The sequence below is a fragment of the Nerophis lumbriciformis genome, linkage group LG09, assembly GCF_033978685.3.
Source record: "Nerophis lumbriciformis linkage group LG09, RoL_Nlum_v2.1, whole genome shotgun sequence".
NCBI lineage: Eukaryota > Metazoa > Chordata > Actinopteri > Syngnathiformes > Syngnathidae > Nerophis > Nerophis lumbriciformis.
In genome coordinates, this window is record NC_084556.2 from 3007457 (window position 1) to 3030000 (window position 22544).

Below are 22544 nucleotides of genomic sequence, written 5' to 3' on the forward strand. Positions count from 1 at the left end.
CCCATGGACCTTAGCAGCATTTAGACATTCATTGGAATATTTTCATTTGGATCCTCAAGGTTCTACAAGTTCTACAATCTTAGAAAATCCAACAATCAAAGACTACCTAACAACTTCTTTAAAAAAAAAACTAGACGAGTACTTACAAGTAGATGCGAGTCGAAGGTCTCTGGCTTGTCGACCAGCAGAGTTTGAGGCCTCACAGCGGACGGCGGTCAAGGATGCTTGAGTCTGCAGAGTCAGTACACTGCGCACCTGTACATTCAAGACACAGGTGATGATGTCATAGTCACCTGTCCTACCACAATAGAAGCGGTGGGAATCTTTGGGCATCTCACGTTTCCATCCAATTCCGATTCTTGGGGTGACAATTCGATTCAGAATCGTTTCTCGATTCAACACAATACTTTACACCGATTCTTGCAATGTATTACCGTATTTTCCGGACTATAAGGCGCACTTAAAAATCATTTTTCCCCCTCAAAACTCGACAGTGATCCTTACAACGGAAGGAATAATTCTGGTTTTGCTTACCGACCTCGAAGCTATTTTATTTGGTACACGGTGTAATCAATCAATCAATCAATCAATGTCTATTTATATAGCCCTAAATCCCAAGTGTCTCAAAGGGCTGTGTGTGACCAGTAGATGGCAGTCAAACATAAGAGATACGTGTAGACTGCACTACATACTTGCCAACCCTCCCGAATTTTCCGGGAGACTCCCGAAATTCAGCGCCTCTCCCGAAAACCTTCCGGGACAAATATTCTCCCGAAAATCTCCCGATTTTCAGCCGGAGCTGGAGGGGCCGTGGCCTGAGTGAGGACAGCCTTTTTTCACGACGGGAGGACAACTGGGTGACAAGAAATAAATCATCCAGACTAGAGATAAATTGTATTATTATGTTTATCTTACCTAAAAATAAATATATTTATTAATGAAAAAAAAAAAAACGAAATACATTTTTACTATATTTTTAGCTAAAAACATCAAAATTAATTGTATTTTTATTTGTATTTTTTCTGAATCCTTATTACATCCAGGCATTAGAATTATACATTAAAATAAACATATTTGAAATAATTAATTTTAAATTATCACAATAATTCATTTAAAATGACCATATTTAATTATTAATAATAATTGTTGTTTATCAACAACTTTAGCATTTTATTCATTACATTTTGAAGCTCTCAGAAGCCAAATTATATTCCTTAAGATTTATTTATGCAAGTTTGAAGTATCAATTATCTAAACACAGTTTTGTTTGCATATTTTCAGGATGTAGATATATATATATATATATATATATATATATATATATATATATATATATATATATATATATATATATATATATATATCTACATCCTGAAAATATGCAAACAAAACTGTGTTTAGATAATTGATACTTCAAATTTTATATTTATTACCACTATTGTAAGGTGTGCTGGATGCAAGAATTTGCCATGTTATTGAATATTCATATTCATATTCTTGCATCCAGCACACCTTACAATAGTGGTAATAAAAGATGCAACCTATGCTTGAAAGAGAAACTGTTTATTATCTACCGTCCAGACCTGTCATCCCTCAACAAGCGCAGCGAAATTGTAACAACATGCCGCCATAGACGGAAACACCTCCTAGGTAACACATGAACCAATCACCACGCCCCTAGGCCAGCCTGTACCCACCCACTCTGTGCCCTATATAAACCATGGTATGCGAATGCTCCCATTAAAATCTCCTGACGATTGAGGGTACCCCCCTCATGAAACAGGCCTGTAGAGATGAAATAGTCTTGTGATTTTTTTTCCCCACACATACATATATTGCGCTCTACTACGGTATCGAGCACTATTTTTTGGATAACCTTATTAAGACATATATATATATATATATACCGGTATGTATGAAATACTTGACTTGGTGAATTCTAGCTGTCAATATACTCCTCCCCTCTTAATCACGCCCTTAGCCACGCCCTCAACCACGCCCTGCCCCACCCCCGACCACGCCCCCACCTCCCGAAATCGGAGGTCTCAAGGTTGGTAAGTATGCTGCACTATGATGGCAGTCTCACACACAAGAGATACGTGTACACTGCAATATGACTCAAGTAAACAACACCAACATGTTATATGTTCCATTGAAAGTATAGAACATTACACATGGCGCTCAAAAATCTATCAAAATGTTTTAGTACGACTTTGGTAAGCTATGAAGCCACACCGCTTGATGGATTGTACTGTGCTTCAACATGCGAGTATTGTTATATATGTGGGCTTTGTACCGAGGATGTCGTTGTGGCTTGTGCAGCCCTTTGAGACACTTGTGATTTAGGGCTATATAAATAAAGATTGATTGATTGATTGATTGATAGTGAGTGTACAAGGTAAGACATATTATCTGGCGTTTTGTTTCGCAATATTATGCAAAAGCAACTTTTCTTACCTTCTGGTACCTGCTGATCTGTATTTGGGATCTGCATAAGTCCTGAAAATTTGCGCACGTGCCGACACCGTAGTCGATAAGCTTATTTTTTTCTCTATCTTCTTGTTATGGGACATTCATCCTCCACTGGTGCCATTTCTAATATTAAAGTACTGTAAAGTTCTTTCTTATACATGTCAGTAAACTCGCCATGAAAGCGCTAAAACATACCGGTGTAGTGAGTTTACATTATTCACCCAAGGAAATTTAGTTATTAGAGTTACGGTCGGACGGTTTTTCACGGGACACATTTCAGGCGGATGAGGAGATGCTGCTCCGTTATTGATTGAAGTAAAGTCTGAATGTCATTAAAACAGTTAGCGCCATCTTTTGACACTTCTTCCACTCCCGTCCTTGCACGCTACACCGCTACAACAAAGATGACGGGGAGAAGACGCCGCCGAAGGTGAGCCACGTAAATAAGACTGTCAGAAAGCGGCTTGAAGATGATCTGTAAAACATCATCTACAGGTAAAAGCCAGTAAATTAGAATATTTTGAAAAACTTGATTTATTTCAGTAATTGCATTCAAAAGGTGTAACTTGTACATTATATTTATTCATTGCACACAGACTGATGCATTCAAATGTTTATTTCATTTGATTTTGATGATTTGAAGTGGCAACAAATGAAAATCCAAAATTCCGTGTGTCACAAAATTAGAATATTACTTAAGGCTAATACAAAAAAGGGATTTTTAGAAATGTTGGCCAACTGAAAAGTATGAAAATGAAAAATATGAGCCTGTACAATACTCAATACTTGGTTGGAGCTCCTTTTGCCTCAATTACTGCGTTAATGCGGCGTGGCATGGAGTCGATGAGTTTCTGGCACTGCTCAGGTGTTATGAGAGCCCAGGTTGCTCTGATAGTGGCCTTCAACTCTTCTGCGTTTTTGGGTCTGGCATTCTGCATCTTCCTTTTCACAATACCCCACAGATTTTCTATGGGGCTAAGGTCAGGGGAGTTGGCGGGCCAATTTAGAACAGAAATACCATGGTCCGTAAACCAGGCACGGGTAGATTTTGCGCTGTGTGCAGGCGCCAAGTCCTGTTGGAACTTGAAATCTCCATCTCCATAGAGCAGGTCAGCAGCAGGAAGCATGAAGTGCTCTAAAACTTGCTGGTAGACGGCTGCGTTGACCCTGGATCTCAGGAAACAGAGTGGACCGACACCAGCAGATGACATGGCACCCCAAACCATCACTGATGGTGGAAACTTTACACTAGACTTCAGGCAACGTGGATCCTGTGCCTCTCTTGTCTTCCTCCAGACTCGGGGACCTCGATTTCCAAAGGAAATGCAAAATTTGCATGGTTGGGTGATGGTTTGGGGTGCCATGTCATCTGCTGGTGTCGGTCCACTCTGTTTCCTGAGATCCAGGGTCAACGCAGCCGTCTACCAGCAAGTTTTAGAGCACTTCATGCTTCCTGCTGCTGACCTGCTCTATGGAGATGGAGATTTCAAGTTCCAACAGGACTTGGCGCCTGCACACAGCGCAAAATCTACCCGTGCCTGGTTTACGGACCATGGTATTTCTGTTCTAAATTGGCCCGCCAACTCCCCTGACCTTAGTCCCATAGAAAATCTGTGGGGTATTGTGAAAAGGAAGATGCAGAATGCCAGACCCAAAAACGCAGAAGAGTTGAAGGCCACTATCAGAGCAACCTGGGCTCTCATAACACCTGAGCAGTGCCAGAAACTCATCGACTCCATGCCACGCCGCAATAACGCAGTAATTGAGGCAAAAGGAGCTCCAACCAAGTATTGAGTATTGTACATGCTCATATTTTTCATTTTCATACTTTTCAGTTGGCCAACATTTCTAAAAATCCCTTTTTTGTATTAGCCTTAAGTAATATTCTAATTTTGTGACACACGTAATTTTGGATTTTCATTTGTTGCCACTTCAAATCATCAAAATTAAATGAAATAAACATTTGAATGCATCAGTCTGTGTTGGATTTAATATGTGTATTTGTTATGTGTATATGTATTTATGGCGGACTTACCTGGGACTTTAAGATGGGCGGGGCTACTACTGACAGGTGACCATGTCGGTAGCTTTAAAAATGGCGTCATTGTTTCGTTTGTAAAAACAGCGTGCTTCGTCACCAGCATACCCCACTGGTAAGATCATTTGTTATGTCTGCTTTGCTTTGTTAGATCAGCTGAATTATTGTTTAAATTCCATGCTTGCCTGCTTCCTTGCTTTTCTGTTTGTTGTAAATCCGCTGTGTCCGCAGCGCTTGTTGTGCGGCGGACTTGCTGCGTCACAACCAGGGCAAACACTCATTATTTAGTCTTTGAACAACATTGGCAAAATTAACAGTAATGTGTGGATTGAAATCTGCTGGATTAGATTGTTGTCACGTTGCGTGTGTCCAGCTGCATTTCGAAGGTTTGAGTTAAAAATACCGGCACTTTACTTCCTGGTTTGGCTGATGGGATTTGTAGTTCTTTTATGTAGTTCTGCTCATATGTGTAATGTGTGCCTCAAACAGAGCGCCGGTGTTTTATGTCTTTTTAATATGATTGTCCATGAACCATAGGGACATTATAAATAATTCTGATCACATTTAAAACATTATATGACATAAATTAATGGTGATAATAAAATGTAATGCTAAAATTAATAAGTTACGATAAAATCACAGTGATTGATAATATGTCATATCATGGTTGACAACATTATGGTTCAGTTGATGAATTCATGTTTATTATTTACATTATGATGATTCAAGATAGATACATTGTTTTATGTTCATGTTTACTTGTAGGTTATTACCTGCTTCTGCTTCTGCTGCTGCTGCTGCTGCTGCTACTGTTTCTGCAATAGTACCAAATAAAACAAGCAAAAGAGTGCAGTGCGAGTAATTCCTTTTATGCTGAGTGACGACCCCTATTCAGAGGGCCAATACGGAAAAAACTGAACAGTAATAACCAACGGGTTGGATGAGATTGGAATTAACCTACAAATCCCCCGATGAGTTTTAAGCCTTGAAGAGGAATAAATAACTCTCCAAGCGAAACAACACTGTGTCCACCTAACCATTTGACCAAAGGAAAACCACTATTTGGAGGGAAAGGACCCTGCTGGTGAAACCAAACCCCGGTCAGATAAAGAATAAGGAAAATGGACACACAGGAACTTGAAGCCCTCAGAGGAATGCGCTCTGTTGCGCAATCCTCCTTCACCAAGAGGGCCAATAAGCTTGCCTCCAGAGTCAAACTGTTAGGAGAGAGAGCCCTGATTGACGAGCTGAGGATCCTTGAGGTGGACTATGAGAGGGTCAGTGATGCAGGAGATGACTATGCTGGAGCCCTCAATGCGGTGAACGGAACCGAGGATGAAGAGGACAAGGCAAAAGAAGAAGCAGCCTGCATAGCGGAGAAGACAGCTGAGTGTCTCCGTAAATACACAGAGACCGTTGAGCTCATACAAGAATCAATCTGGACTAAGTTCGCAGCAGATGACATCGGAGAATGTGTTTCCAGTGCAGAGACTAAGTTGGACCAGGTTGAGGGCTGCAACATAAAGAAGTTAAAGAGGTCTGATTTTGAGCTCACCAGACGCGGCCTGAGAGAGAGGATCGATGAGCTCGAGCGAAGATGTAGGAACTGGGATGCTCTTATCTCATATACCAACACAAAGATGCTCAAGGAGAAGGTCCGAGCTCTGTGGCGCCGAGTAAGAGACTGGGAGGATAGCTGGCGAGACCCAAGATGCACGGAGTCATCCGATGAAGATATGGATGACAAAGTCCGACAAGAAAAAAAGTCTGATAGGGCGCAGGACGTGATCAACCCAGTCAGTCTCACAGAGCCCCCATTTAGCGGTCCCAGTCTCAAAGAGGAACTTCCTGCAGGCAGCAACACCCAAGTTGCTCCATCCAATCCTCTCCCAACAACCATCTCAGCTTCAGGTGCCAGAATTCAGGCACTTAGTGGACCAGTTGATGGCAGCACTGGAACCACATCAAATGCCTCTAGCACACCGCTGATGACCCAGAGCGCTCCCCGAGGCATTCCTGACATGTATCCTGGAGGTTACGGCTACAGAAATCAGTTCCCCCTCGAGAGAGCACGTCTCCCCACGTTTTCTGGTGACATAACAGATTATTACCGTTGGAAGGCTGAATGGGGAGAACTGGAGCAATTGGGGAACCCACTGAGGACGGCAGGTGTAACAAGGTTCCATCTCCTAGCTAGCCTCGGTGAGAAAGTGAAGAAGGACCTAGTCCTGTCCAGCTGCGCGTCCGCTGAGGAAATGTTCCAACGCTTGGATAACAGATATGGGAATAAGGCAAGGATTGTCCAGATGATTGCGAGTGAGGTGCAAGGCCTGCCCCCTGTAAAAGGAAATAACCCTAGGAGAGCAATTGAGCTGATCCAGACGGTGGAAAGGGCCCTAAGCAACCTTCTCATCCTGGGTGAAGAGGATGTTATGAAAAATCGTCTGGTGGCACAGTCTCTGGAGAGTAAGCTACCGAACTTCCTAAAGGAGAAATGGGTGGATCACAAGAATGTGCCCACCAATGGTTTTGCCCATCAGAACCATTTTGAGTGTCTTCTTCAATTCCTAAAGAGACAGGAGGTAATTCTTGAAGAGCTGGACCAGTTGGAAACGAGCCTTGCAGAAAATACTCCCTCTGAGAAACGCCCGATAGAAACTTCAGAGAAGAGGGCGAAGAAAGCTTTCTCCAGGGTCACTGCAGGACAACGCGGGCCTCCAGCAAAGACACAATCGCAATGCTCCGTCTGTGGCGACGAAACACACACTGGAAGACTTTTTGCTTGCAAAACCTTCAGGGACTTGGACCTGGCAAAAAGAAAGTCTCACCTAAGGACCCATGGTGTGTGCAACAGGTGCTTGAACATTCACCCCAAGGATGGCCGTTGCAACTCAGGGTTCCTCTGCAGTAAAGCGGACTGCCGGCAAGACGAGGCTCACCACTACCTGCTCTGCCCCAGGTTCGCCACTCAAAGGGACGGTGGCAGTAAAGTCCCAGCGAAAGTAGTGAAAAGGCCTCTTGGCCTAACCAACCAGCAGGAAGAGTTTCTTGCAACGCTAACCCCAGAGCAGAAGACAGAGTGCAGGAAAGTCTTCTCAAACAAAACCACCACAGCAATCTGCACCAGCAATGGAAGTCTACCTAAAGAATATCCAGTGCTAATGATGCTCCTCAAGGTCACTACCAACTCCGGCCATCTCATCGGAACATTGATTGACCTTGCTTCAGATACCAATTACATCACAAATACTGGAGCCAAGCGTCTCGGACTATGTGGAGAGAACATCAAATTGATTGTGCATGGAGTTGGTGGGATGCGGAGGACAATCATGACCAGAAGATACACCCTTCGGTTGAGGGTAGGAACTCCCGAGGGAACGGTGGGAGTGCACAAGATCATTTGCTACGGCCTGGAGAGCATCGCAGAGGTCACCCAGAAAGCCACACCACATCAACTTCAAGGGTTCTTCCCTGGTGTTGCTGCTGAAGACTTGGTCCGGCCCACTAAAATCGATCTCCTCATCAGCCACAGGGAAGGTCGCCTGGTCCCACAGCCAGTCAGGAGAAAAGGGGACCTGATCCTTTGGGATGGCCCACTTGGAAAGACGGTCGCTGGGACCCACCCTGACCTCCTTGAGGTGGTAGATTTAACCTTCCACCAGTCTGACACTCATGTCGCGAGGTCCATGAGAACTGCCTCAAAAGTATATGAGGAGGTCCTTGTGGACTCAAGCAATTCGAACACCGAGTTCACAAAGAAAGAGACAGTCCTCAGCAGCACCGCTACAACTAACAAGGAAGTGTTAGAGTGGTTCAGGTGGGACAGCATCGGGGCAGCGTGCGACCCTCAATGTGGGGGCTGCAAATGTGGCAAGTGTGCCCCAGGAGGAAAGGAGATGACCCTTGGAGAAGAAAGGGAGTTGGAGAAAATCAAAAATGGCCTCTCCTATGTTCTAGCAGACAAGCACAGCCAGTTACCCCACTGGGAAGCTGCCTATCCCTGGCGAGGAGACCCAGCCTCTCTCCCTGACAATCGCAGAGCCGTGGAGGCTACTTTCAGGAGGACAGAGTCCAGGCTGGGACGAGAACCCGCTTGGAAAGCAGCGTATGGGGAACAAATCCATGACATGGTCAGAAGAGGTGCGGCTGTCAAGCTATCAGAAGAAGAGATGGATTCCTGGAAGGGCCCAAAGTGGTACATTAGCCACTTGGTCGCCCTGAACCCCCACTCTGCTTCCACCCCTGTGAGAATAGTGTGGAATAGCAGCCAAGAGTTTCAGGGTTGGAGCCTGAATGACCTTCTCCACAAAGGTCCAGATGTACTTAATCCAATAAAAGGAGTTCTCTTACGGTTCAGAAGCGGGCAACATGCTGCCCTGGGCGATGTACGAAAGATGTACAACTCAGTTTGGCTCAAGGATGAAGAGGTCCACCTGCATCGATTCCTGTGGAGGGATGACCCCCTGAACGAAATAGAGACGTTTGCAGTTGTCCGAGTGAACATTGGCGATAAGCCAGCAGGATGTATTGCCCAAGTTGCAATGCGAGAGACAGCTAAACTGCCACAGTTCTCGTCAATGCTCAAAGAACGTAGAGTTTTAGAAGAAGACTGCTACGTCGATGACATCCTGACGTCGGACAATGATCTTGATGCTCTACGAGAGACAACTGTTGGTGTGGAGAAGATCTTAGAGGCAGGAGGGTTCTCTCTAAAACCCTGGGTCTTCTCTGGCCAAAGTGGGAGGGGGGGAACCCAAAGCAGTCCCCAGCTTGGCTGTCCGAGCACGCCGAACATCCTCACCCTCCCAAATCAGATGCAAGAGGAGGACAGCAAAGCCCTCGGGGTTGGGTACAAGCCCGAGTCAGACAAGCTCCGCATCCTCGCTACAATCAACTTCTCAAAGAAGAGGGGGAAGATGAGGACTGGGCTTGATTTAAGAGAGGACGAGATTAGGAGCAGCACTCCTGAGCCGCTGAGCCGGCGCTTGCTTCTTGGCCAAATTGCCAGCCTCTATGACCCTATTGGTCTGGTCTCCCCTGCGAAACAGAAAGGGGTAATACTCATAAGGGAGTCCTTTCAAGAAGCAAGAAAAACTCGCCCGATGAAGGACACATGGGATGACCCACTGTCACCAGGACTCCGGGAGTCAGCAGTCAGACTTTTTGAGGAGTATGCAAGGCTCGGCCAAATAAGATTTGACCGGAGCCTCAACCCCCCTGCAGCCTTAGGCCCCCCAATTGGGGTTACATTCTCTGATGGGAGCGAAGCTTCTTACGGAGCTGTGCTTTATCTCCGCTGGGAAACCGAGCCTGGTAAGGTCATCGTGAGGCTGGTGGAGTCGAAGGCCAAGCTTACTCCTCTCGACCAGAAGGGGGATGGAGTTAAAGCTGAACTTTGTGGCGCGGTAATTGCTACTCGCTTGAGGAAGTACTTTGAGAGGCACTGCCGCATCCCAGTCGATCATTGGGTACACCTAGTAGACAGCCAGACGATCCTTGGTGCGATCCAAAAGGACAGCTATGGATATCAGACCTTCTTTGCAAATCGAATCGGAGAAATCCAGAAGGCCGGCCCAGTGGACGCTTGGAAGTGGGTTGAAGGAGACCTAAACATTGCCGATATCCTTACGAGGGGAGCGACTCCTGAGGAGTTGAACGAGGACTCGGAGTGGCAGAACGGGCCTGACTTCCTCAAGTGGCCTGAAAGCAAGTGGCCGGTGAAGACTGCAAATGAAATCGCTGCCACGGTCGCCCCAGACAGCATCAAGAAGCTTCAAAGACGCGTATTCTCTGCCGTGGTCACAAGGCGACAGAAAAATGGGAGCGACAGCAGAATGAAGCCTCCTGAGTCTGCCGGCCCCAGGACCACTCCACCTCTATCTATCCCACGGGTGCGGCCCGTGGCCCTTGTGCGCCTCGTTGAGCCTGGGAGGTTTAGCTCCCTCACCAGGCTGTGTGGGACTGTTGCCTGGACTCGGCGGGCAGTGGAGGCCTGGTTAGGTGGCAGCCACCAGGCCACTGCCAATGAAAATGCAAAGCCTGGTCTTACAGCTGTTGAGAGGGCAGAGGCCTTCCATTACCTTGCCCTTGAAGCCCAGGACGGAGTTGAGTTCCGGGATGAAACTCTGGACCGACTCGTGGTCCGAAAAGATGAGGTCACGGGGCTCCTACTCTGCGGAGGACGAATTCAGTCCTGGAATGAAGGCAAGACTGCTATTCCTCTGATCCCTATGCAGTCAACATTGGCCACATTACTAGCCCAAGAGGCTCATGAGAAGAACCATGAGGGGATTGCAGCAACTCCCCTAGGAACTCGGAGAAAAGCCTGGATCATACAGGGCCGTCGAGCAGTCAGGAGAGTTATAAATGACTGCATCCACTGCCGAAAGCAAAGAGCTAGAGTATGCCAGCAAGTGATGAGTGACCTCCCGCTGGAGCGCTCGCAAAGGGCAGGCCCATTCGAGTACACAACCCTGGATCTATTCGGCCCCTATGAAGTCAAGGACGCAGTAAAGGGGAGAGCAAGGAAGAAAGTCTGGGGAATTGTTTTCTGCTGCATGGCTTCAAGGGCAGTCCATGCCGATGTATGCGATGACCAGTCCTCAGAAAGTTTTCTGCTGGCCTACTCCCGCTTTGTTGCCCTTAGAGGTCACCCACGCAAGCTATGGTCCGACAAAGGGACAAACTTCATCGGGGCTAAACCCGCTCTGAATGAGCTCCAAAACCACATGCGCTGTCTACAAACATCATCTGTTGAGGACATTGCAGCCAAGAATGGGACAGACTGGGCATGGTGCTTCCACCCTGCCGATGCGCCTCACCGGAATGGAGCAGCAGAAGCTGCCGTAAAACTGATAAAAAGAGCCTTAACAAGTTTGAAAGGAGCGACAGACTCTCTCACCTGGGGTGAGTTCCAGACTCTAATTTTTCAGGCAGCCAACCTGACAAATGAGCGCCCAATCGACGCTCGCGCCCAGGAGCAAGAGGAGTCAGTCGACTACATAACTCCCAACTCTCTCATCCTCGGACGATCCTCAGTGGGAGGAGACACAGATGGACTTGATCTAGTCACCCACCCTTGGCGCAGGCTAAGGAACATCCACAATTTAGTTGACAGATTCTGGGCCAAGTGGAATGAACTAGCCGGTCCAAATCTCTTTGTCCGTGAGAAGTGGCATACAAAGGAGAGAAACGTCAAAGAGGGAGACATCGTCTGGATCGCAGACCCTAATGCTATGAGAGGACAATTCCGCTTGGGCATAGTTACAGCCACAAGACCAGACAGGCATGGAGTCGTCAGGGACGTCGATGTCAAAGTTTGTGCTGGCCTTCCAACAACGAATACTGAGAGAAAAGGCAGGACAAATCAACAACTCCCGTCAACCATCATCCTGCAAAGGGATGTAAGGCGGCTGATCGTGCTGATCCCAGCAGAGGATTCGACTCCAGCTGCGACTTCATGACGCTGTCTCCCGGGGCGACTTCAAAGTTCCAGTCACTGCCCCATCCTTTGGCCAAATCAACGCCCCAAAACCCCTTAAAACTATTTGGCTGGTTGGTGTAGGCGGATCGCTGCCACCATGCCCACACAGTGCACACAGTTCATATACAAAGATGAGCATCCACACTCCATTTAAAAAAAAAAAAAAAAAAAAAAAAAAATCATTGTAACTGGATTTTTGAATGTGTGTCACGAAGTGGGGTCTCTAGATTGTGGTGTAAGTTCCTTGGATGGGACATCAGGAACTTAAGTGGGAGGTGTTGGATTTAATATGTGTATTTGTTATGTGTATATGTATTTATGGCGGACTTACCTGGGACTTTAAGATGGGCGGGGCTACTACTGACAGGTGACCATGTCGGTAGCTTTAAAAATGGCGTCATTGTTTCGTTTGTAAAAACAGCGTGCTTCGTCACCAGCATACCCCACTGGTAAGATCATTTGTTATGTCCGCTTTGCTTTGTTAGATCAGCTGAATTATTGTTTAAATTCCATGCTTGCCTGCTTCCTTGCTTTTCTGTTTGTTGTAAATCCGCTGTGTCCGCAGCGCTTGTTGTGCGGCGGACTTGCTGCGTCACAACCAGGGCAAACACTCATTATTTAGTCTTTGAACAACATTGGCAAAATTAACAGTAATGTGTGGATTGAAATCTGCTGGATTAGATTGTTGTCACGTTGCGTGTGTCCAGCTGCATTTCGAAGGTTTGAGTTAAAAATACCGGCACTTTACTTCCTGGTTTGGCTGATGGGATTTGTAGTTCTTTTATGTAGTTCTGCTCATATGTGTAATGTGTGCCTCAAACAGAGCGCCGGTGTTTTATGTCTTTTTAATATGATTGTCCATGAACCATAGGGACATTATAAATAATTCTGATCACATTTAAAACATTATATGACATAAATTAATGGTGATAATAAAATGTAATGCTAAAATTAATAAGTTACGATAAAATCACAGTGATTGATAATATGTCATATCATGGTTGACAACATTATGGTTCAGTTGATGAATTCATGTTTATTATTTACATTATGATGATTCAAGATAGATACATTGTTTTATGTTCATGTTTACTTGTAGGTTATTACCTGCTTCTGCTTCTGCTGCTGCTGCTGCTGCTGCTACTGTTTCTGCAATAGTACCAAATAAAACAAGCAAAAGAGTGCAGTGCGAGTAATTCCTTTTATGCTGAGTGACGACCCCTATTCAGAGGGCCAATACGGAAAAAACTGAACAGTCTGTGTGCAATGAATAAATATAATGTACAAGTTACACCTTTTGAATGCAATTACTGAAATAAATCAAGTTTTTCAAAATATTCTAATTTACTGGCTTTTACCTGTATGTTCCATTGAAAGTATAGAACATTAGACATGGCGCTCAAAAATCTATCAAAATGTTTTAGTAGGACTTTGGTAAGCTATGAAGCCACACCGCTTGATGGATTGTACTGTGCTTCAACATGCGAGTATTGTTATAGTGAGTGTACAAGGTAAGACATATTATCTGGCGTTTTGTTTCGCAATATTATGCAAAAGCAACTTTTCTTACCTTCTGGTACCTGCTGATCTGTATTTGGGATCTGCATAAGTCCTGAAAATTTGCGCACGTGCCGACACCGTAGTCGATAAGCTTATTTTTTTCTCTATCTTCTTGTTATGGGACATTCATCCTCCACTGGTGCCATTTCTAATATTAAAGTACTGTAAAGTTCTTTCTTATACATGTCAGTAAACTCGCCATGAAAGCGCTAAAACATACCGGTGTAGTGAGTTTACATTATTCACCCAAGGAAATTTAGTTATTAGAGTTACGGTCGGACGGTTTTTCACGGGACACATTTCAGGCGGATGAGGAGATGCTGCTCCGTTATTGATTGAAGTAAAGTCTGAATGTCATTAAAACAGTTAGCGCCATCTTTTGACACTTCTTCCACTCCCGTCCTTGCACGCTACACCGCTACAACAAAGATGACGGGGAGAAGACGCCGCCGAAGGTGAGCCACGTAAATAAGACTGTCAGAAAGCGGCTTGAAGATGATCTGTAAAACATCATCTATGCAACATTTTGACCAAAGAACCACCATTACATGTTATGTAGACCACAAGGAAGGGTTTTACATTTAGAAAAAAATAATAATAATATGACTCCTTTAATGCGCCTTATATATGAATAAAGATAGAAAATAGACCATTCACCGGCAGTGCGCCCTATGGTCCGGAAAATACGGTATTTGGTAAAATAATTACAATAAAATATTTTAAAAATAGGTTACAGGTTACAAAATGTTATTTTGGTTGAACAAAGAGTAAGCATGGAGATGACCTAAAAACTTTTTTTTTTTTTAAATGTCACTCATGTGCAGCTTGGATAGGCTCCAGCACCCCCCGCGACTCCAAAAAAGGGACAAGCGGTAGAAAATAGATGAATGGATAGATTCCTAAAATAAATTACAATAAAAAATGACGGAAAAAAAATTACAAAAATATAGATTTTTGAAAATGATGAACCAATTTAGAATCAGAATAAACAATAATCGCGATTCTGATTAGAATCGATTTTTTTGGAGCACTCCTTAACAATAATGTGTTTCCAACATTCTCACCAAGTGACATTAAAGTACACCAACATGCTTAAAAAAAAAAAAATCAGGATTTATTTAATTGCAAAAGTGTTGAAAAACAAAACACAATAGTCAAATTTAAGTAAAAAGACTGCTTGGGCAGGGATAAAGAAAAAGCTGTTAAAAATGAAGTAATGGAAATAAATAAATAAAAAATACAAATGAAAATGGTTACTTAGATAGCAAAAGTGAAATAAATAAGAGTTAAATTAACAATGATAAATAAATAAGTACTGGGGTAAAACTGGACAGAAAGGTACAATGTCATGCAGGTGATGATACCAACTGCTTACCTGGCTTATGCCTCTGTCCGCCATGACAGTGATGTTGTCTTGCAGAGCCACGCCCTCCGAGGCAGGTGATTGGCTCTTCCAGCTCCCATTATTGCACCTGCAGTCAAAACAATTTGTTCCAGATTAGTTCCCACACAGTAAAAACATTACAAATAGTATTTATGGTGTCTATTTGGTAAACACATACAGAGTTGTGTACTAGTAGCGCGCTACATTTACCCTGTTACATTGACTTAAGTCACTTTTTGGATAAATGAGGATAGGAATGATGTTGTTGTGGATTGTACATACAAGCAAAACGTAAAGGAAAAACTACAAATTTGTAAGAAAATAAATATTGCACATTAAATGACCGTATTATGTATAAATAAAACAAAAACACGACCTTAACAAATTACATTTGTCAGAGTAGTTTTAATGAAACATACAAACCCCGTTTCCATATGAGTTGGGAAATTGTGTTAGATGTAAATATAAACGGAATACAATGATTTGCAAATCATTTTCAACCCATATTCAGTTGAATACGCTACAAAGACAACATATTTGATGTTTGAACTGATAAACTTTTTTTTTTTTGGCAAATAATCATTAACTTTAGAATTTGAGGCCAGCAACACGTGACAAAGAAGTTGGGAAAGGTGGCAATAAATACTGATAAAGTTGAGGAATGCTCATCAAACACTTATTTGGAACATCCCACAGGTGAACAGGCAAATTGGGAACAGGTGGGTGCCATGATTGGGTATAAAAGTAGATTCCATGAAATGCTCAGTCATTCACAAACAAGGATGGGGCGAGGGTCACCACTTTGTCAACAAATGCGTGAGCAAATTGTTGAACAGTTTAAGAAAAACCTTTCTCAACCAGCTATTGCAAGGAATTTAGGGATTTCACCATCTACGGTCCGTAATATCATCAAAGGGTTCAGAGAATCTGGAGAAATCACTGCACGTAAGCAGCTAAGCCCGTGACCTTCGATCCCTCAGGCTGTACTGCATCAACAAGCCACATCGGTGTGTAAAGGATATCACCACATGGGCTCAGGAACACTTCAGAAACCCACTGTCAGTAACTACAGTTGGTCGCTACATCTGTAAGTGCAAGTTAAAACTCTCCTATGCAAGGCGAAAACCGTTTATCAACAACACCCAGAAACGCCGTCGGCTTCGCTGGGCCTGAGCTCATCTAAGATGGACTGATACAAAGTGGAAAAGTGTCCTGTGGTCTGACGAGTCTACATTTCAAATTGTTTTTGGAAACTGTGGACGTCGTGTCCTCCGGACCCAAGAGGAAAAGAACCATCCGGATTGTTATAGGTGCAAAGTGTAAAAGCCAGCATGGGTGATGGTATGGGGGTGTATTAGTGCCCAAGACATGGGTAACTTACACATCTGTGAAGGCACCATTAATGCTGAAAGGTACATACAGGTTTTGGAGCAACATATGTTGCCATCCAAGCAATGTTATCATGGACGCCCCTGCTTATTTCAGCAAGACAATGCCAAGCCACGTGTTACATCAACGTGGCTTCATAGTAAAAGAGTGCGGGTACTAGACTGGCCTGCCTGTAGTCCAGACCTGTCTCCCATTGAAAATGTGTGGCGCATTATGAAGCCTAAAATACCACAACGGAGACCCCCGGACTGTTGAACAACTTAAGCTGTACATCAAGCAAAAATGGGAAAGAATTCCACCTGAGAAGCTTAAAAAATGTGTCTCCTCATTTCCCAAACGTTTACTGAGTGTTGTTAAAAGGAAAGGCCATGTAACACAGTGGTGAACATGCCCTTTACCAACTACTTTGGCACGTGTTGCAGCCATGAAATTCTAAGTTAATTACTATATGCAAAAAATAAAGAAAGTTTATGAGTTTGAACATCAAATATGTTGTCTTTGTAGCATATTCAATTGAATATGGGTTGAAAAGGATTTGCAAATCATTGTATTCCGTTTATATTTACATCTAACACAATTTCCCAACTCATATGGAAACAGGGTTTGTACATAAATAACATCCTGTAATTTGATTTTGATATTATTTTTTTATCTTGACCAATTGAAAATTAACACCAATGAGTTGACTGATGAACATTATCACATCATTTATTCAGAAAATAAAAATAACGACGAATAAAGTATGTATACTATTAACCGCAACAGGTAATTGTAAAATAAACCCAACAACATTATGATTTCTACATTTTCAGAATGTGCTAGTTCTGTTTTTAAACAAAGAAAACAATCTGAAGTTGTCTTTATTTTTAAGTTATCATGCTGTGATTTTACCAGTCCGGCCCACTTGGGAGTAGATTTTTCTCCATGTGGCCCCCCGATCTACAAAGGTTGTACGGTATACCGGTATTAGTATAGTACTGTGGTACTAATGAATCTTATTCGGTACTATACCGCCTCTGAAAAGTACCGGTCCGCCAAGAAATATGTCCCTGGACACATGAGGACTTTGAATATGACCAATGTATGATCCCGTAACTACTTGGTATCGGATTGATACCCAAATTTGTGGTATCATCCAAAACTAATGTAAAGTATCCAAACAACAGAAGAATAAGTGATTATTACATTTTAACAGAAGTGTAGATAGAACATGTTAAAAGAGAAAGTAAGCAGATATTAACAGTAAATGAACAAGTAGATTAATAATTCATTTTCTACCACTTGTCCTTAATAATGTTGACAAAATAATAGAATGATAAATGACACAATATGTTACTGCATACGTCAGCAGCTAAATTAGGAGCCTTTGTTTGCTTACTTACTACTAAAACACAAGTTGTCTTGTATGTTCACTATTTTATTTAAGGACAAACTTGCAATATAAACATGTTTATTGTACTGTAAGATTTTTTGTCAAAATAAAGCCAATAATGCCATTTTTTGTGGTCCCCTTTATTTAGAAAAGTATCAAAGTACCGAAAAGTATCGAAATAATTTTGGTACCAAAATTTTGGCATCGAGACAACACTATGCAGCACTGTAATAAACTTCACTAAAACTAAAATAATCATTCACACTCTTCAAGTCTTTATTGTTGTACTCGTCCGCATTGTTGTACTCTCATAAAAAGAAGTCTTGAAAACTATTATACAGGTAAAAGCCAGTAAATTAGAATATTTTGAAAAACTTGATTTATTTCAGTAATTGCATTCAAAAGGTGTAACTTGTACATTATATTTATTCATTGCACACAGACTGATGCATTCAAATGTTTATTTCATTTAATTGTGATGATTTGAAGTGGCAACAAATGAAAATCCAAAATTCCGTGTGTCACAAAATTAGAATATTACTTAAGGCTAATACAAAAAAGGGATTTTTAGAAATGTTGGCCAACTGAAAAGTATGAAAATGAAAAATATGAGCATGTACAATACTCAATACTTGGTTGGAGCTCCTTTTGCCTCAATTACTGCGTTAATGCGGCGTGGCATGGAGTCGATGAGTTTCTGGCACTGCTCAGGTGTTATGAGAGCCCAGGTTGCTCTGATAGTGGCCTTCAACTCTTCTGCGTTTTTGGGTCTGGCATTCTGCATCTTCCTTTTCACAATACCCCACAGATTTTCTATGGGGCTAAGGTCAGGGGAGTTGGCGGGCCAATTTAGAACAGAAATACCATGGTCCATAAACCAGGCACGGGTAGATTTTGCGCTGTGTGCAGGCGCCAAGTCCTGTTGGAACTTGAAATCTCCATCTCCATAGAGCAGGTCAGCAGCAGGAAGCATGAAGTGCTCTAAAACTTGCTGGTAGACGGCTGCGTTGACCCTGGATCTCAGGAAACAGAGTGGACCGACACCAGCAGATGACATGGCACCCCAAACCATCACCCAACCATGCAAATTTTGCATTTCCTTTGGAAATCGAGGTCCCAGAGTCTGGAGGAAGACAGGAGAGGCACAGGATCCACGTTGCCTGAAGTCTAGTGTAAAGTTTCCACCATCAGTGATGGTTTGGGGTGCCATGTCATCTGCTGGTGTCGGTCCACTCTGTTTCCTGAGATCCAGGGTCAACGCAGCCGTCTACCAGCAAGTTTTAGAGCACTTCATGCTTCCTGCTGCTGACCTGCTCTATGGAGATGGAGATTTCAAGTTCCAACAGGACTTGGCGCCTGCACACAGCGCAAAATCTACCCGTGCCTGGTTTACGGACCATGGTATTTCTGTTCTAAATTGGCCCGCCAACTCCCCTGACCTTAGCCCCATAGAAAATCTGTGGGGTATTGTGAAAAGGAAGATGCAGAATGCCAGACCCAAAAACGCAGAAGAGTTGAAGGCCACTATCAGAGCAACCTGGGCTCTCATAACACCTGAGCAGTGCCAGAAACTCATCGACTCCATGCCACGCCGCATTAACGCAGTAATTGAGGCAAAAGGAGCTCCAACCAAGTATTGAGTATTGTACATGCTCATATTTTTCATTTTCATACTTTTCAGTTGGCCAACATTTCTAAAAATCCCTTTTTTGTATTAGCCTTAAGTAATATTCTAATTTTGTGACACACGGAATTTTGGATTTTCATTTGTTGCCACTTCAAATCATCAAAATTAAATGAAATAAACATTTGAATGCATCAGTCTGTGTGCAATGAATAAATATAATGTACAAGTTACACCTTTTGAATGCAATTACTGAAATAAATCAAGTTTTTCAAAATATTCTAATTTACTGGCTTTTACCTGTATGTCATTTTTTTTTTTTTTTAAATTGTTAACGTTATGTAATCTTATCTTCTGGGATAAGCTTGAGTTTATTCTCGTCAGCGTCGTGTGTGTGTGTGTGTGTGTGTGTGTGTGTGTTTGTATTTTACCCGTGTGCACTGTGACAAGTGAACCAGGTGACGGAAGGGGCAGGGGCTCCTTCGCTAACACACACCATGGCCCCGCCGCTCGACTGCGACAGCGAGATAATCTTTGGGGGTGCTGTGTACACACACACACACACACACACACACACACACACACACACACACACACACACAGAAAGACGAACAGTGAGTTGAAAACAAGGTGATATGTCCGTCATCACTCTCTGACCTTTGACCTCTAGGTGGAAGACGACCTCGTCTTCAGCGTCAGCGTTGGCAACGGTTACGGTGTAACGCCCCGTCTGGTTCAGCCGGACGTGCCTCAAGGTCAGCGTGCTCACGTAGCTGCCGTCAACAGTCGTTACTCGCCATCGCGCCCAACGTTTACATGGCCGCCTTCTTACCTGTTGTCTGCCACACGTGCGCTGGTGTCGGCCACGACGCTTTGGTTGTCTTTGGTCCAAACTATGGTGGGGGAGGGGTGGGCTTCCACCACCACCCGGAGCTCCACCGTGTGGTGAACAAGACATGTGACGTTGGTGTCATGTGACGGGCGCGCCAAAACGTAACCTCGATCTGGAGAGATGCCACCTGTGAGTGTGTGTATTTCTACCTTACTTAAGACATCAACAAGGAAAAGTACCTTCCATATGAGGAGGGGTGAACAAGTTAGGACATAAATCATGGTCCCAATACGGAAAATCATCGCATCTAATAGAGAATGTCTCATTTGCACCCCTGGTGGTGAAATCTATCAAAATTAAGGTGGTCCCAAAAAGGGATTTTTCAAATTGACTGTGTGTCGGTTTTAAAAGTGTTCCCCCTCTGGTCAACATATGAAATAACAAGTGTGTGTAACATTTTTAAAGTGCTCCCCCTCTGGCCAACATAAGTAATAAGTGTGTGTAAGAAATTGAAATGCCAAAATGGTCAAAATGTATTAAAAAAAAAAAAAAAAAAAAAAAATTATATATATATATATATATATATGTATGTGTGGGGAAAAAATCACAAGACTATTTCATCTCTACAGGCCTGTTTCATGAGGGGGGTACCCTCAATCGTCAGGAGATTTTAATGGGAGCATTCGCATACCATGGTTTATATAGGGCACAGAGTGGGTGGGTACAGGCTGGCCTAGGGGCGTGGTGATTGGTTCATGTGTTACCTAGGAGGTGTTTCCGTCTATGGCGGCATGTTGTTACGATTTCGCTGCGCTTGTTGAGGGATGACAGGTCTGGACGGTAGATAATAAACAGTTTCTCTTTCAAGCATAGGTTGCATCTTTTATTACCACTATTGTAAGGTGTGCTGGATGCAAGAATTTGCCATGTTATTGAATATTCAACATTATTGTCTTTGAGGTCCCAAATGTGTTTGCTGAGTTCTGTGGTATTTCGCAGGTTTTTGTTCCTGAAAGAAGCCTTGTGGTTGTTCCATCTGGTTTTGAATTCACCCTCGGTTAATCCTACATATGTGTCGGATGTGTTAATGTCCTTGCGTATTACCTTAGATTGGTAGACAACTGATGTTTGTAAGCATCCCCCGTTGAGGGGGCAATCAGGTTTCTTTCGACAGTTACATGCTTTGTTGGTTTTCGAGTCGTTCTGACTGGGGGTCGACGGCTCATTTGCAATTGTTTTGTTGTGGTTTGAGATGATTTGTCGTATATTGTTCATGCAGCTGTAGCTCAATTTGATGTTGTTCTTGTTGAATACTTTTCTTAGGTTGTTGTCTTTGGGAAAGTGTTTGTCAATCAGGTTGAGGAATTTGTGTCCAATGTTCGTTGAGACGTTTTTGCTGTATGGGGGGTTGTACCAGATGATGCCGTTTCGTTTTCTGTTCTTTTTTGGCTGGTTTCCTGGCGTGGGTTCATAGGTGAGGGTGAAATTGTATCCGCTTTCATCAAGGGCTTTTTGGTACGGGGGGGTTGCTTGGTCAAATTCAGCTTTGCTAGATGACAGCATCGATAGCCTTTTATTGATTCCGGTAGGTATTCTTTTCGTGGTGGTGGGTGGGTGGTTGCTGTCATGGTGCACGTATTGGAGTGTTGTGTTGGGTTTCGTGAATGGTTGGTAGCTGTTATTTCTCAGTCTTGTGATTTTTCCCCACACATACATATATTGCGCTCTACTACGGTATCGAGCACTATTTTTTGGATAACCTTATTAAGACATATATATATATATATATATATATATATATATATATATATATATATATATATATATATATATATATATATATATATATATATATATATATAGACACATACTGTAATAATTAGAAGTAAATAATGAAGATTGGAAACCAATTACAAAAAAAAAAAAAAAAAAAAAAAAAATTCACTAAAAGCTTACCTTTTTTACATTTGCATAATATGTATATTTTATTAATGTTGTAAATACAAATCTTTATATATCTAGAAAGGGTGGTCCTAAAGAGGTAGGCATTTTTCGGTCTCAAGAAAGTCACAAATACAAGAATACGTGTGTGTGTGTGTGTGTGTGTGTGTGTGTGTGTGTGTGTTCTTGTATTTCTACCCTTCTTGAGACATCAAGGAAAAGTACCTTCCATATGAGGACCGGTGAACAAGTTAGGACATAAATCATGGTCCCAATACGGAAAACCATTGCATCTAATAGATAATGTCTCATTTGCACCCCCTGGTGGTGAAATCTATCAAAATTAGGGTGGTCCCAAAAAGGAGAGATTTTTTAAATTGACTGTGTGTCGGTTTTAAAAGTGCTCCCCCTCTGGTCAACATATGAAATAACAAGTGTGTATAACAAAT

General features: G+C 42.9%; 1 protein-coding gene across 2 annotated transcripts in view; it reads right to left on the reverse strand.

The window, feature by feature from the left end:
- LOC133607174 (platelet-derived growth factor receptor beta-like) overlaps positions 1–22544 on the reverse strand; it is a 101074-nt gene that overhangs the window by 39591 nt on the left and 38939 nt on the right. For both annotated transcript variants that reach the window (XM_061961639.2, XM_072913766.1), the window contains 5 exons: positions 20155–20326; positions 19980–20095; positions 19754–19865; positions 14929–15025; positions 147–255 (listed from right to left, as the gene is read on the reverse strand). In XM_061961639.2, coding sequence (XP_061817623.2) covers positions 147–255; positions 14929–15025; positions 19754–19865; positions 19980–20095; positions 20155–20326 — 606 coding nt within the window. The remainder of the gene's footprint in view (positions 1–146; positions 256–14928; positions 15026–19753; positions 19866–19979; positions 20096–20154; positions 20327–22544) is intronic.